Source organism: Diceros bicornis, chromosome 16 (assembly GCF_020826845.1).
Source record: "Diceros bicornis minor isolate mBicDic1 chromosome 16, mDicBic1.mat.cur, whole genome shotgun sequence".
Lineage (NCBI taxonomy): Eukaryota > Metazoa > Chordata > Mammalia > Perissodactyla > Rhinocerotidae > Diceros > Diceros bicornis.
The window spans coordinates 27,638,691-27,654,139 of record NC_080755.1 but is presented as its reverse complement, the minus strand read 5'-3'; the positions used below and the strand labels follow the sequence as shown (position 1 = coordinate 27,654,139).

General features: G+C 35.1%; 1 protein-coding gene across 1 annotated transcript in view; it reads left to right on the top strand.

Annotated features, from left to right (window-relative positions):
• The window catches only part of LOC131415357 (coiled-coil domain-containing protein 178-like), a 112,726-nt gene extending 105,528 nt beyond the window's left edge, over positions 1–7,198 (top strand). Inside the window, exon 10 of the mRNA XM_058556960.1 lies at positions 7,108–7,198. Within this exon, the coding sequence (XP_058412943.1) occupies positions 7,108–7,131 (24 nt within the window). The 3' untranslated portion in view covers positions 7,132–7,198. The remainder of the gene's footprint in view (positions 1–7,107) is intronic.
• The last annotated feature ends 8,251 nt before the right edge of the window (positions 7,199–15,449 follow it).

Below are 15,449 nucleotides of genomic sequence, written 5' to 3'. Positions count from 1 at the left end.
TTTACCAGCCTGTTGGCATCTGTCTTCACATACTCGGTCTTCTTCTCTGTTACAATATAGTAACAGAAGTTGCTCCCATGTAGGAGGGCCCATTACCCAGGCACTTGCCGAGAAGATGCTATTCTCTCTTACACACTCAGGAGCTTTGCACCTACAGTTATCTTCTCTTTCCCATGAATCATAATTATTTCTCTCTGCTGTAATAGAGTATAAACATCGCATAATATTGCTTATCTTAGAAAAGAAGAAAACACAAGATAAAACAGAGCCCTGCATCCCAATTCTGCCCTTCTATTCTTTATAGCAAATCTTATTTAAATAAACACTCCTGTTTCCATGGACTCACATTTCATTTTCTATTCAATTCATTCAAAGATTTTCTCAAAGTATCATATGCTAGATCCAAAGTCAATTTTTCTCATTAATTTGAAGGTATTTTTCATTGTTTTCTTTCATTTAGATTTTTTAAAATTGTATATACTTAAGGTGTGCATCATGATGATTTGATATACATAGTGAAATGATTGCTACAGTCAAGCTAATTTACATATCTCCTCACATAGTTATCTTTTTTTGTATGTGTGATGAGAACACCTGAAATATACTTTCTTAGCAAATTTCCAGTATTTAATATAACATTACTAACTATGGCCATCATGTTGTACATCAGATCTCTAAACATATCCATCTTTCATTTAGTTTTGCTTGATAAGACATCTGATGGCATTTGGATATCATTTCTTTGCAGGTAATCTGTTTTTACATTTAAATCTAGATTAGGAATGCTGAACGACCAATAGGGCTGCACACTATCTGATGAGGAGAAAATAAAGGGAAAGTGGAAACAGTGTACTGAAGATCTTTACAGAAAAGACCAAAGGATGATGGATTCCTTGATTCTATTGAAGATGATTCCTATGAGGAAGAATCTGTAATTTTAGAAAGTGAAGTGAAAGCTGCCCTGAAAGTACTGGGGGGAAATAAGTCACCAGGGGTAGATGGGATATCAATAGAATTGTTTCAAACCACAGAGACTGAATCTGTCAAAATCCTAACAAGCATATGCCAACAAATATAGGAACAATGGCCTACAGACTGGAAACGCTCAATACATATTCCAGCCCCCATGAAAGGAGATGCCAAGGAGTGCAGTAACTAAAGGACCATTGCTCTGATTTCCCATGCAAGTAAAGTGATGCTCAAGGTGCTGCAACAAAGGCTTTTACCTTATATGGACCAGGAAATGTCTCATGTCTAAGCTGGATTTCGAAAAAAGAGAGGCACATGAGATCTAATTGTGACTATTTGTTGGCTACTGGAGTGCTCCAAAGAATTTCTAATTTCAGGTTAGTCTATGTTTTATAGATGACAGTACAGCCTTTGACTGCGTGGATCATGAAAAGCTATGGGCTGCTCTGAAAGAAATGGGTGTGCCTCAGCACTTGATTGTTCTGATGTGTAACCTATATTGTGGACAAGAAGCCACTGTCAGGACAGGATATGGAGAGACAGAATGGTTTCCTATAGGCAAAGGTGTCAGACAATTATGCAAATTACACCATCTTACTGGCAGAAAGCAGCAATGACTTGAAACGACTTCTGACGAAAATGACAGAAGTAAGTGCCGAAGCAGGACTGTATTTGAACATCAAGAAGACAAAAATCATGACTACAAAAGAACTACACAACTGTAACCTAGACAATGAAGACATTGAAATTGTTAAAGATTTTGTTTTCCTTGGTTCAGTCATCAATTTAATTGGAAACTGCAGCCAAGAAATCAAGAGAAGATGGAGACTTGGAAGGGCAGCAATGAAAGAATTAGGGAAAATCATCAAGTGTAAGGAAGTGTCATTAGAGACCAAGGCCAAGATTATCTACACCCTCATATTCCCAATTACTATGTTGGGGTGCAAAAGCTGGATAGTGAAGAAGGCTGACAGGAAAAATATTGATTCATTTCAAATATGGTGTTGGAAGAAAGCTGTATGGATACCCTGGATTGCCAGAAAGAAGAACAAATAGGTCCTAGAACAAATTAAGCCTGAACTATCTCTGGAGGCAAAATTGATAAAAGTGAGACTGTCCTAGTTTGGGCACATCACGAGAAGGCAGGATTCGTTGGAAAAGACAATAATTCTGGGAAATGTAGAAGGCTGCAAGAGAAGAGGAAGACCAAATATGAAATGGATAAAGGAAGCCATAGGCATGAACCTAGAGAAGCTGAGTAGGGCTGTTGAGGACAGGACATTTTGGATATCACTCATTCATAGGGTCGCCAGGAGTGGGAGCTGACGAAGAAACATAACAACAAATCTCCTTTTTCTCTTTGAGATTTAGAATTTTCTCTTTCTAATTCAGAGTTCTGAAATTTCACAATTCTATGGGTGTGTGTGTTTGTGTGTGTGTAATATATCCAGTGTAGCACTAAGTAGGACTTTTCAATCTGATGACCCGTTTCGGTTTTCAGTACTGGAAATTTTTCAGATAAAATTTTGTTACATATACCGCTTCTCTATTCTTTTAAAAATTTTCAGCTTTATTGAAGTATAATTGACAAATAAAATTGTATATATTTAAAGCGTAAAATCTGATGATTTGACTTATATATACTTTGTGAAATAATTTCCACACTTCAATCACCTCACTTACTTTTTTTTACTTTTTGAGGTGACTGCACTTAAGATCTATACTCTTAGCAAATTTCAAGTAAGCAACACACTATTATACTGTACGTTAGATCCTCAGTTTATTCATCTTACAACTGAAGGCTTGTACCTTTGACCACTATTATCCCCGTTTCCACCACCCATCAACCCTTGATAACCACCATTCTACTCTCTGTTTCTATGAATTTGGGGTTTTTTTAGATTATACGTACAAGTGAGATCGTACAGCATTTGTCTTTGGCTTATTTCACTTGGCATAATGTCCCCTAGGTTCATCCATCTTGTTGCAAATGACAAGATTTCCTTCTTTCTCGTGGCTGAATAATATTTCATTATATATATATACACACACATATATATACAAATTATATATAGAATAATATAACAATATATTCTATATATATATATATATTTTTTCTTCATCCATTCATCCATTGACAGACACTTAGATTGTTTCTATATCTTGGCTATTGTGAATAATGCTGCAATGAACATGAGAGTGCAGATATCTCTGAGAAACTGATTTTGTCTCCTTAGATATATACCCAGAAGTGGAATTGCTGGATCATATGGCAATTCTATTTTTAATTTTTTGAGGAACCTCTATACTGCATTTCATAATGGCTGTATTTATCTACATTCCCACCAACAGTGTACAAAGGTTCCCTTTTCTCCACATCCTTGTGAGCATGTGCTACCTCTTGTCTTTTTGATAAAAGCCATCCTAACTAGTGACAAGTGATATCTCATTGTGTTTTTGATTTGTATTTCCTTGGTGATTAGTGATGTTGAACACCTTTTCATGTACTTGTTGGCCATTTGTATGTATTCTTGGGAAAAATGTCTATTCAGGTCCTTTGCCCGTTTTTTAATTGGGTTATTTGGTTTTACCTGTTGAGTTATATAACAAGTTCCTTATATATTTTGGATATTAACCCTTTATCACATAAACGGTTTGCAAATATTTCTCTCATTTTATAGGTTCTCTTTTCAATTTATTGATTATTTCTTTTGCTGCACAGAAGCTTTTTAGTTTTATGTAGTCCCACTCGTTGATTTTTGTATTTGTTTCCTGTGCTTTTGAGGTCATATGCAAAAAATAATTGCCATGACCAATGCCAAGGAGATTATGTTTTGTTCTAGGAGTTTTTCAGTTTTAGTTCTTGCATTTAAGTCTTTACTCCATTTCAAGTTAATTTTTGTGAGTGGTGTAAGATAGAGGTCTAGTTCTTTTGCACGTGGCTATCCAGTTTTCCTAGCACCATTTATTGAAGAGATGATTCTTTCCCCATTGTGTGTTGTTGGCACCCTTGTCAAAGATTAATTGACCATATATACTTGGGTTTATTTCTGGGCTCTTGATTCTGTTCCATTGGTCTGTGTATCTGTTTTATGTCAGTACCATACTGTTTTGATTACTGTAGCTTGTAATATAGTTTGAAATAAGGAGATGTGATACCTCCAACTTTGTCCTTCTTTCTCAAGATTGCTTTGGCTATTTGGGGTCTTCTGTGGTTCCACACAAATGTTAGAATTTTTTTTCTGTATCTGTGAAAAATTGCATTGGAATTTTGATAGAAATTGCATTGAATCTCTAGATTTCATTAAGTTGTATGGACATTTTAACATTATCAGTTATTCCATCCCTGAACACAGGGTACCTTTCCATTTATTTGTCTTCCTTTAATTTCTTTCATCAATGTCTTATAGTAGTCAGTATATAGATTTTTCACCTCCTTGGTTAAATTTACTCCTAAGTATTGTATTATTTTTTATGCTATTGTAAATGGGATTCTTTTCTTTATTTCTTTTTAGATAGTTTGTTGTTAGTGTATAGAAAAGCAACAGATTTTTGTGTGTTAATTTTGTATCCTGAAACTTTTCTGAATTCGTTTATTAGTTCTAACAGTTTTTTGGTGGATTTTTTAGGGTTTTCTACATGTAAGATCATGTCATCTACAAGCGGAGAAAAATTTTTTTTTTTTTTTTGTGAGGAAGATCAGCCTTGAGCTAACATCCATGCCAATCCTCCTCTTTTTGCTGAGGAAAACTGGCCCTGGGCTAACATCTGTGCCCATCTTCCTCCACTTTATATGGGATGCTGCCACAACATGGCCTGACAAGTGGTGCGTCCGTGCGCACCCGGGATGTGAACCCAGGCTGTCAGCAGAGGAGCACTCGCACTTAACTGCTACGCCAAGGGGCCGGCCCCAAACGGTGAAAATTTTAATTATTCATTTCTGATTTGGATACCTTTTGCTTCTTTTTCTTGCCTAAATGCTCTGGCTAAGCCTTCCAGTACTACATTGAATAGAAGTGGCAAGAGTGGCCACCCTTGTCTTGTTCCTGATCTTAGAAGAAAAAGCCTTCATATTTTCACCATTGAGACTGAGTATGATTTTTAGCTGTGGGTTTGTCATATATGGTTTTTATTATGTTGAGGTACATTCCCTTTATACCCACTCTGTTGAGAGTTTTTATCATAAATCGATGTTGAATTTTGTCAAATGCTTTTCTACATCTATGGTAATGATCATGATTTTTATCCTTAATTCTCTTAAAGTGGTATATCATATTTGTTGATTTGCGTATTTGAACCATCTTAGCATCCCAAGGATAAATCCACTTGATCATGGTATATGGCCCTTTTAACATGCTGTTGAATTGTAATTGCCAGTATTTTGTTGAAGATTTTTGCATCTATGCTCATCAGGGTGCTTGGCCTGTAATTTTCTTTTCATGTAGTGTCCTTGCCTGGCTTCAGTATCAAGGTAATGTTGGCTTCATAAAATGACTTTAGATGTGTTCCCTCCCCTTCAACTTTTTGGAAGAGTTTGAAAAGGACTGATACTAATTCTTTTTGAAATCTTTGGTAGAATTCACCAGTAAAGCCATCAGGTTATGGGCTTTTTCTCATTGGGAGTTTTGATTACTGATTTAATTTCCTTACTCATTATTAGTCTGTTCAGATTTTCTATTTCTTTACGATTCAGTCTTGGTAGGTTGTATGTTTCTAGGAATGTATCCATTTCTTCTAGATTATCCAATTTCTTGGTATGTAATTATTCATAGTAGTTTTCTTGATCCTCTGTATTTCTGTGGTGTCAGTTATAATTTTGCCCCTTTCATTTCTGTTTTTATTTATTTGTCTTTTTTTTCCATTAGTGTAGCTAAAGGTTTGCCAATTTTGTTTATCTTCTTAAAAAAACCACCTCTTTCTGTTGTTGATCTTTTCTATTGTTTTTTGGTTTATTTCACTTGTTTCTGCTCTGATTGTTGTTATTTCTTTCCTTCTGCTAACATTTTTTCTGGTTCCTTGAAGTATAAAGTGAGTTGGTTTATTTCAGATCTTTCTTTTTTCTTAATGGTGGCATTTATCATCATAAACGTCCCCCTTAGAACTGCTTTTGCTGTATCCCATAAGTTTTGATATGTTGTGTTTCCGTTTTCGTTTGTTTCAAGTTATTTTTTTCATTTCCCTTCTGATTTCTTTTTTACCCAGTAGTTGAGGTCTTGGTCTCTGGGTCTTTTCTTCTCAATTCCCTAGCTTCTAGCTTTCTATAAACCTATAGCCCTGATCAGTGAGTTGGTTCTTTCACAAACAACAACTCACAGAAACCCCTGCTATGATGCAGTGCACCTTGCCCTGGTAACTCATCTGGTGGAATACCTTCGGCCAGTTTCTTGCTGATGCTTCTCTGCTCCTGCTTTACTTTCCAGTTCCATTTCTATTCTACAGTGATGGTTACCTCATTGGTGAGTATAGATATGTCTTTTTTGTATTTTATTTTTATAATGTATGCCTCAATGGTACATATTTGGAACAAAGGTGGTACCTAATCTGGATAGGAAATATAACTTGTTAATTTTCCATAGCATCTAATATTTCTCTGTGTCTGAGAATGTTGTAATGATATTAATGTTTTACTTTTTTTTCTCTACTAACTCTTTTCCCTTAGCTATTGGTTTTCTTTTTGAGTTTTGTTTTAGTTATTGGTTTTATTTTGTTGAGTTGTTTCTCTTTTTCACAGACTGAATTTTTCTTATATTTGATTATTCTTAGTAGTAATGTTATATAGGATTAGAAAGGATGGATTGCTATGGAAGGGAACGAATGCTTTGCAAGCTGAGCATCCAGGGTCCCCAGGCTTTTCTTATCAGCACACTTGTCCTTCTGAGATTGAGTACAGCCTGACAATTAGCGGTAGAGATTGAGTACAGCCTGACAATTAGCGGTAGCCAATAGGGGAAGCAGAAAAATAAATGGAATTTTGGGATATATTTTCTGTATTCAAGTTTTAGTTAAGTATCTGGTTATTTTGTATTTTTGGCAACATAAAATGTGACCTTATTCCTTTTTTACTATTATTAAATATATTTGCCTCAATATGTACTCTTTTGGAATAATCGTATCTTTTTTTTGCTTTATTTTTTACAGTATAAGGAAAAAATCGCAGCTTGAGTCTGAAATCCAATCTTTGTTGAAACTGAAGTCAAAAAATGATGAATTTCTTAAACAACTGTACAGAGAAGCTTATTATGTTAGTACTGTTTTCCACTTAACCAAATTTAAAACAGAGGAGTTAGAAGAGAAAATAGCAGAAGTCAGAAGAAAATTCAAGGTTTGTATCTCTGTGTTCTCAGTTATGAAAAATGGTAATTAACCTGAATTTTATTGATTTAATATTGATAGGTTTTAATTTAGACTATAACAATCTTTTCAAAAAAATTACTCCTTCTGATAAATCAGAAGAAAATCACTTCTCTTAGAGGTCCAGCCTGAATAGAAGAGAAATGGGGCTCAATGTAGCTAATCAACATTTGTGTCTACCTTTTGTTATTACCAACATTAAACTACCTCACTCACCAGAAGAGTGATACTTGGTTAAGCCTCACTCATATATATACATAATAGTTCCTGCCTATGGTAGGAAGAAGAGATGTTGGGAAGTGTTCTTGCTCTGTTACCAATGCAAAAAAAGGGAGTACCTACATCAGTCCCGCAACTTATTGGATTCCAGAGCACCAAGCAATTTGTAGACCACAATGCTGCAGAAACAACTGCTCATAGGCCTGAAATCCATTCCTAAGTGAGAGGTATGATGTATAGCCATTTGGCTTAGAGACTAGCAAAGTCAACTCCATTTTACCACACCTGGGGGACCGCTGTATGACACTGCTTCTCTCCATCACACATCACATCCACACTTCTCCCATCTTTGACATTTTCTTCTTAAAGACTTATGATCATATAATTATCTGTAAAATATAGAATCTATATTCTATGTCCAAGCCCTGTACTAGCACTGTCTTTAGTGAAGACTTTCTCTTGTGCTATCTAAATTTAGGACACATAGATCGTCTGCTGGTAAATGTTTCTGTACTGAGAGACCAGGGTTTTGTTCCCACATTGAGTCCGGCTGTTCAACTGATTTGGTGTATCATGCCTGTGTCTCTTCCCATGAGTTGTTCATTGGGGTTGTCATGTCTTATATGTTACAAAATTAATATGCTAAAAATTATGTATAGTAAAAATTAACCTCAAAATTATTATTATTATTTTTATTTTTGTGAGGAAGACTGGCCCTGAGCTAACATCTGTTGCCACTCCTCCTCTTTTTGCTTAAGGAAGATTGTTGCTGAGCTAACATCTGTGCCAATCTCCCTCTACTTTATATATGGGACACCGCCACAGCATGGCTTGATGAGCTGTGCATAGGTCCACACCCAGGACCCGAACCCACGAACCCCAGGCCACTGAAGCAGAGTGCGCGAGCTTAACCACTATGCCACCAGGCCGGCCCCTCAAAATTATTTTTAAAATAATTAGGGATTATATTTAGGGATTTTAAAATAAATAGGGTTTGAATTGAATCTATAGATTGTGTTGGGCTGGACTGACTTCTTGACAAAATTCAGTCATCCTATGCATTAACATGGAATATCTCTCCATTTATTTAGTAGTTCTTTGATTTATTTCATCAGAGTTTTGTAGTTTTCCTCATATAGATCTTGTACATATTTTTTTAGATTTATATCTAAGCATTTCATTTTGGGGAGTGCTAATGTAAATGGTATTGTGTTTTTAATTTAAAATTCCACTTATTCATTACTAGTATATAGGAAAACAGTTGATATTTGTGTTTTAACCTTGTGTCCTGCAACCATGCTATAATTGCTTATTGGTTCCAGGAGGTTTTTTTTGTTAATTCTTTTGGATTTTTACATAGACAATCATGTCATCTATAAAGAAAGACAGTTTTAATTCTTCCTGCCCAATCTTTATCTCTTTTATTTGCTTTTCTTGTCTTATTGCTTTTTTAAAGACTTCCAGTAAAATGTTGAAAAGGAGTGTGGAGATGGGACATCCTTGCCTTGTACCTGATCTTAGTGGGAAAGCTTCACGTTTCTCACCATTAACTATGATGTTAGCTGTAGATTTTTTGTAGATATCTTTATCGAGTAGAGGAAGTTTCCTTCTATTTTAGCTAATTTAGAGTTTTTACCATGAATGGATGTTGGAGATTGTCAAATGCTTTTTCTGTATCTATTTATATGAACATGTGATTTTTTTTCTTCATTAGCCTGTTGATGTTATGGATTACATTGATTGATTTTCGAATGTTGTACCAGCCTTGCATACCCCTCTTTCATTTCTAATATTAGTAATTTGTGTCCTCTTTCTTTTTTTCTTAGTTAACCTGGCTAGAGGCATATCAATTTTATTGATCTTTTCAAAGAACCAGATTTTGGTTTCATTGATATTTTTCTGATTTCCTGTTTTTAATTTCATTGATTTCTACTTTAATTCTTATTATTTCTTTTATTCTGCTCACTTTGAATTTAGTTTGCTCTTCTTTTTCTAGTTTCCTAAAGTGGAAACTTAGATTATTGATGTTAGAGCTTTCTACTTTTCTAATATATGCATTCAATACTATAAATTTCTCTCTAAGCACTGCTTTCACTGCATCCCACAAGTTTTGATAAATTATGTTTTTGTTTTCATTTAGTTCAAAATATTTTTAAATTTATCTTGAGATCTATTCCTTGACTTTGTGTTATTTAGAAATATGTTGTTTAACCTCCACATATTTTGGGATTTTCCAGTTATCTTTCTGTTATTGATTTCTAGTTTAGTTCCATTGTAGTGTGAGAACAGAGATCATATGATTTCTATTCTTTTAAATTTCTTTAGGTGTTTAAGAGTCATTTTTAATGCTAGAAAAAGACAATATATTATGTCCTTAGAATGCTCTGGCCACAGTAATCTGCTCTATAACTTTATAGTTTAGAAAGTCATGACTTTGCTTGAGTTCTTTTTCAAATATTTTAACCACCCCCTAACTCTTCTTTGGAGAAAGATCTTGGCCCTCCCTTCAAATACTATTTGTCATCTCTGAGACAAAGTTCATAGACCCTTCATCTGAGTAAAGTATAAGTCAGAACCTTCTAAAAAGCTTTCTTGAAGGGTATAATTTCTGCTACTTCAGGCCTACCTAGAGTATGTCCAGTTCAATTAGCAGAACAAAATATCTTTAATAAGCCAAAATTTGATTTGTGTACTATACACTTTCGATCACAATTCCAGGTGAGATGGATGATATTTTTAAATGTTGATAAAAGGGACATTCTAATAATTTATTCATTTTGATTGTTGAGGATTTATGCCTATTAATCAAATCTAGAGTATATTACTCTTCACCCATGTACAATAGCCTTTATTGAATTATGAGTTGATATTACATCCTTGGCTTTTAACAAAGGTTGGTAAAAGTTATGGCCAAAATTGACCATTGCTGCTTGGTTTTTCAAACTAATGAGAGAGGTAGTCATAGTGTTCAAGATGGTCCAAAAACCTATGTAATTTATCGTAGGTTTCAGAACTAAGAAAAATTTTCCTTGATAAAATTGTATTCCTTCTCTTATTAATAATTAGGCAGTCTCTAAACTGTCATGTTTCCCTCTGGTTTAAGCAGCCCAGAAGCTCAGAGTCATTTATGCTATACATTCCTAGCATAATCAGTCTTCTTTATCCCTCTCTTTGTTCCATATTTACAACTTAGATCTTGTACTCTTTTACTTTTGTTTCATCGGTTTTTAATTTACTAAGATTCTTCCCTACTCCATTCAGAGGAAGAATACTTTGCCAAAATTGAGTGAAAGGAAGCTATTAACTGTAATATTGGGAACATCCACATAAGTGGTAAATGTTTGCTGGGGAAAAGTGTTAAGGTACAGATAAAACAGAAATAGTGTGAAAGTATATTAGATTTACGTCCTTCAAATAGTGGCTGGGTATTCCTTTAGTCAAGCATCAGAAAAATTCATTTTCTTGACACATATTTGAGAGAGTAAATAACCCTGAAAAGTATCATAGAAATAAAGCATTGGACACTCATGGATCTTGATGGTGCAAAACATTTGAGGACAAAATAAAACTTTATCTGACTTGCTATAGATACCATGTGAGAACATCGTTTCCTTCCCCTTTCTACTGGATTAGAGCTTTGCTTGCCAGGAAAGAGGTGGTAAATTGGCTTTGTAGTATTTCCATTTTGTTTCTATTTTTTTCCTCCCTTTTCCAAGAGAAATGTAATTCTGTTGAAAGAGTATTGATTTTGGAGTCAGATATTTCTTAATTTGAATCCTGGTTCTACTAATTATTTATTCCGATACTATTGAGAGTATTGTTTAGCCATTCTGAATCTAGGTTTCTCATCTCTTAAATGAGTGTAACAATACTTGTATTGTACCTCTGTGTGATAAATAAATAATATTCCATATGAAACATTTAACTTAGAGCCTGATAGATAATATATTCTCAAAAGTGTTAGGGGTAAACAACATAAAGAATACTTCAAGAGAATGGGGGTACCTTCAGTTTTTAGGATAGAACAATTTTTAATAACTGACCTACACATTTAACTCTGAGGCTGTCTCCTGCTAAATATGTAGATTAAATATGTAAACAACACATTGAAAGTAATAATAGCTATTTGTTGAATGCTTAACGTGAAGGTTGCCTTGGGTAAACTACTTTATATGCATTATCTTATTTTACTCCCACAATAATTTTGTGGAAAAGAATGTTATCCCAATTTTACATATGTGAAAACTGATATTTGATAATGGTGAAGACATATATATAGCAACTCTGATAAGCTGCTAAAGAATCTGACTCGGTGTAAATTAGTAGAACCTATCTGGAAAGTAATATCAATATATGTGAAGAACTTTAAATACCTTTGTAATCTATAATTCATTAACATCATTTCTAAAAATATGACTTAAAGAAAATCACCAGATAACAAAGACAGACAAAGGCAAAGGCTACAAAGATGCATGTTTAATGATGTTTATGATTAGCTACATAACAACCACAAGAAAATATGCTTGTCTCTTTTGTACACTGCTGCATCCCAGTGCTTAAAACAGTCCTTAGAACAAAGTAGGCATTCAATAAATGTTTATGGAAGTTGAATACATAGCTAACATATAGTGGGAAAATTTAAATACAAAAATTTCTCAGTAATAGAATAGTAGTTAAATGTATCAGTACAAGGACAAATTGTAACTCATTCAATTTTGAATTAAGAAAAAATTAATGGGACTTCTGGTTTTTTTCAGCGCCTGAGAAAGATCTGACTGAGCTGACTTTCACCAAAGATAACTTTAATTCCTAGACCTAAAAAGGAATTCACCAAAAAGTCACAATGCGTATCTCTGGGTTTGGGGATTCAGGTTATTCTAATTTAATTTTTTGCAATTTTAATATGTTTCTACCAAAAATATGTATACCTTCATAAAAAAGAAAGGTAAATTGGCACCCTTGTGTTTATTTTTAGATAGAACCAGGTTGGGCTGCCACCTAACTTTCTGTTAGGGTCTTGGCCACCAAAAAGTGCCCTAACAATGCACAGCCAAAGCTGCCCTGACCCACTAATTCAGTCTAGCTCATAGTTATTTGCACAAATCCCAAATTTTGCTTTATGATTTTACCTTTTAATTTTAAAGTGTCTTTCTCTTTCTTCCTGGTTTCAGAAATTATATAATAATATGAGTTCTCCAACTTTTTTCTTAGTGCTACTTCTGTCACTGTAAAGCAAACTGATGCTACTTCCTTGATTCTGAGCTTAGATATATTTATATTTAGTGTTTACTCGCCTTTTCTCTTTGAAAGTAGATTTCCAGACACACAGCACTGACTGTTCCATACTTGGCTCTTCAGCTGTCCTTTGTCCTAGTACAGGAGTCTCTTCCAGTAGTATAGCTCTCTGCTGCCACCTTCTGGATTCTGGCTGCTAAAGCCAGGCAGCAGGTCAAAGGTGAGTGTTTTAGTGTGGGCTCTTCCCAGCATGTGAGACCTGTCACTTCCTTTCCCTTGGCTTCTTTCAAGCTCTTCAAAATGATCTTTTGTTATTTTTTATTTATTTTTTTCCCAAACGAGAGTTGAGTAGTTGTGACAGAGACCTTATGGCCCCAAAGCCTAAAATATTTACTGTCTAACCCTTTACAGAGAAAGTTTGTTTGATCCTTGTTCTAGAGAATATAGGAATAACAGTACAGGAATAGGGAGAAGCCATAGCCTTTAGGGATGAGGGAAAGTACCCAAAGAAGGAACAAGCATGGAAGAAGCTGCCCTCCCCTAAAGCAGAGTAAGGCCTTATTGGAGAGAGTGTGGCTGTGTCTCAGTGATGGTCCATAGGCAGCCTCCCCCCCTGGGTGACAGAGAAACTTGAGGGAGGTTGAATGGAGTTTGAATGGAGTTTCTGGGTAGAGAACTTGGCTGGAGGGCAAGCGCCGTTGGTTCCCCACATACCAGCTGGCAGCGGTTCCGCAGGAGGAAGGAGAAAACAACCAGAACCGGAAGAAGGGTGTGAAGCCCCTTGCTGCAGCCTTGTAAGCCCCTCCACTGCCCTCTATTGATAAAGCCTAGCCTTTCCAGCTGGCAAAAGAAAACTGTTTACAAGATGCAGCTTCAATATCTCGAATTAGAGTTAAAAGAGTGGATTTAGAGCTAAGAGGCAATAATTAGAAAACTGGCACAAACATATAGTCCACATGCAAATTTCTGTAATTCATTTGGTTGCTATATGTAATTGAACACCATGTGTTGTATTTATCTGTTATAACTTTGAAGTCTCCTTTAATCTTAGAGTCCCTACATTTTTAAAAAATTTGCCAGTCATTACATTGACATTTTTTAAAGAGTCTAGGCCAGTTACTTTGCAGAATTTCTCTCAATGTGGATTTATCTTTTTGTTTGTTCATGATTAGATTCAGGTTAAACACTATTGGCAGGAATATTACATAGTTAAAATATTGTGTCAGTGAAACATATCACAAAGCACATGGTATAAGTTTGTCTCATTACTAGTGACAGTTAAGTTTGATCATTTGGTTAAAGTTATGGCGGCCAACAGATTTATCCGTTTCCCTGTTGTGATTAATCAAGTACTCAATTGAGTGATATTTTAAGAATATGCAACTGTCTTTGTTTACAAAAAAATTTCACCCAATTGACTTAGCACCTATTGGTAATTCTTGGTTGAATGCATTAGTGTAACAGTTGTGAAATGGCAACTTTTCTGGGCTTTCATTCCCTTTACAATGAATTAGCAATTTGAAGAACTAAAAAGCTTGGCGCAAGTTGGGCTGCAGGCCATGTTCCTGAAAAAGACAGTCTTCTTTCAGTTCCTTATCTCCCTGCCTTTCCTACCACTTCACCCATTTCCCTACATCTCAGGGAAAACATGTTGTAGGCCTTGTTTTACTATCCATCCTCAAAATGCTATTTATGATTGAGAATCAAAATGCGATTATGATATTTTAATAGATACTGGGTTTCTCATTATATAAGATTTTAATTTTTTTATTTTTATTTAATTTTTGCTGAGGAAAATTTGTCCTGAGCTAACATCTGTTGCCAATCTTCCTCTTTTTACTTGAGGAAGATTCGCCCTGAGCTAATATCTGTGCTGATCTTCCTTTATTTTGTACGTGGGTCGCCACCACAGCATGGCCGCTGACAAGTAGTATAGGTCCGTGCCTGGGAACTGAACCTGGGCTGCTGAAGCGGAGTGTGCCAACTTAACCACTAGGCCATGGGGCTGGCCCCATATTTTTAAAAAACATATTTTTGAGTTTGAAAGATTTGAAACTTTTACAGTTTAATTCCCCAACCTAGGGACCAAAAACAATTTGTGTATTGTTCATTAATGCATTTGTTCAATAAATTATTCATTCAGCAAATATTATGTGCCATTCAGATTACTGAAAGCTGAGGTTAGAGGAGGGAACTTACTTCAAAGTGCTGTAGAATGCGTCTAAACTATGGTATCAAGCAGTCCTGGGTATTAATACTTGTTCCATATTAGTCATATGACAAATTCCATGACTTCTATGACCTCAGTTTTCTCATCTTTGAATATGAATAATTGTAGCTATGTCACTAAATGAATACAATGATTAATTTTAATACACACAGGCACACACACACGCATACAGGCAGCCCTCAGTTTGCACGGCACCAAGTCAACTGAAATGTGTGCGTATCTGAGCCATGTCCTCATTTTGCATGGTCCTGATATGCATGAGTTTCAGTTAGCATGGCACTCTACAAGATGAGGGCTGCCTCTGTATATAAAACATTCTAGACAATTGTGGGGAATACAGCAAATTCTCAAAAATGGTACCTATATTGTTAAATCAGGAAATCTTTTTACAACTACTGTAGCTCTTTGTCCTTCTCCAGTCTTTCTTTTTGAACATTTTCAATGA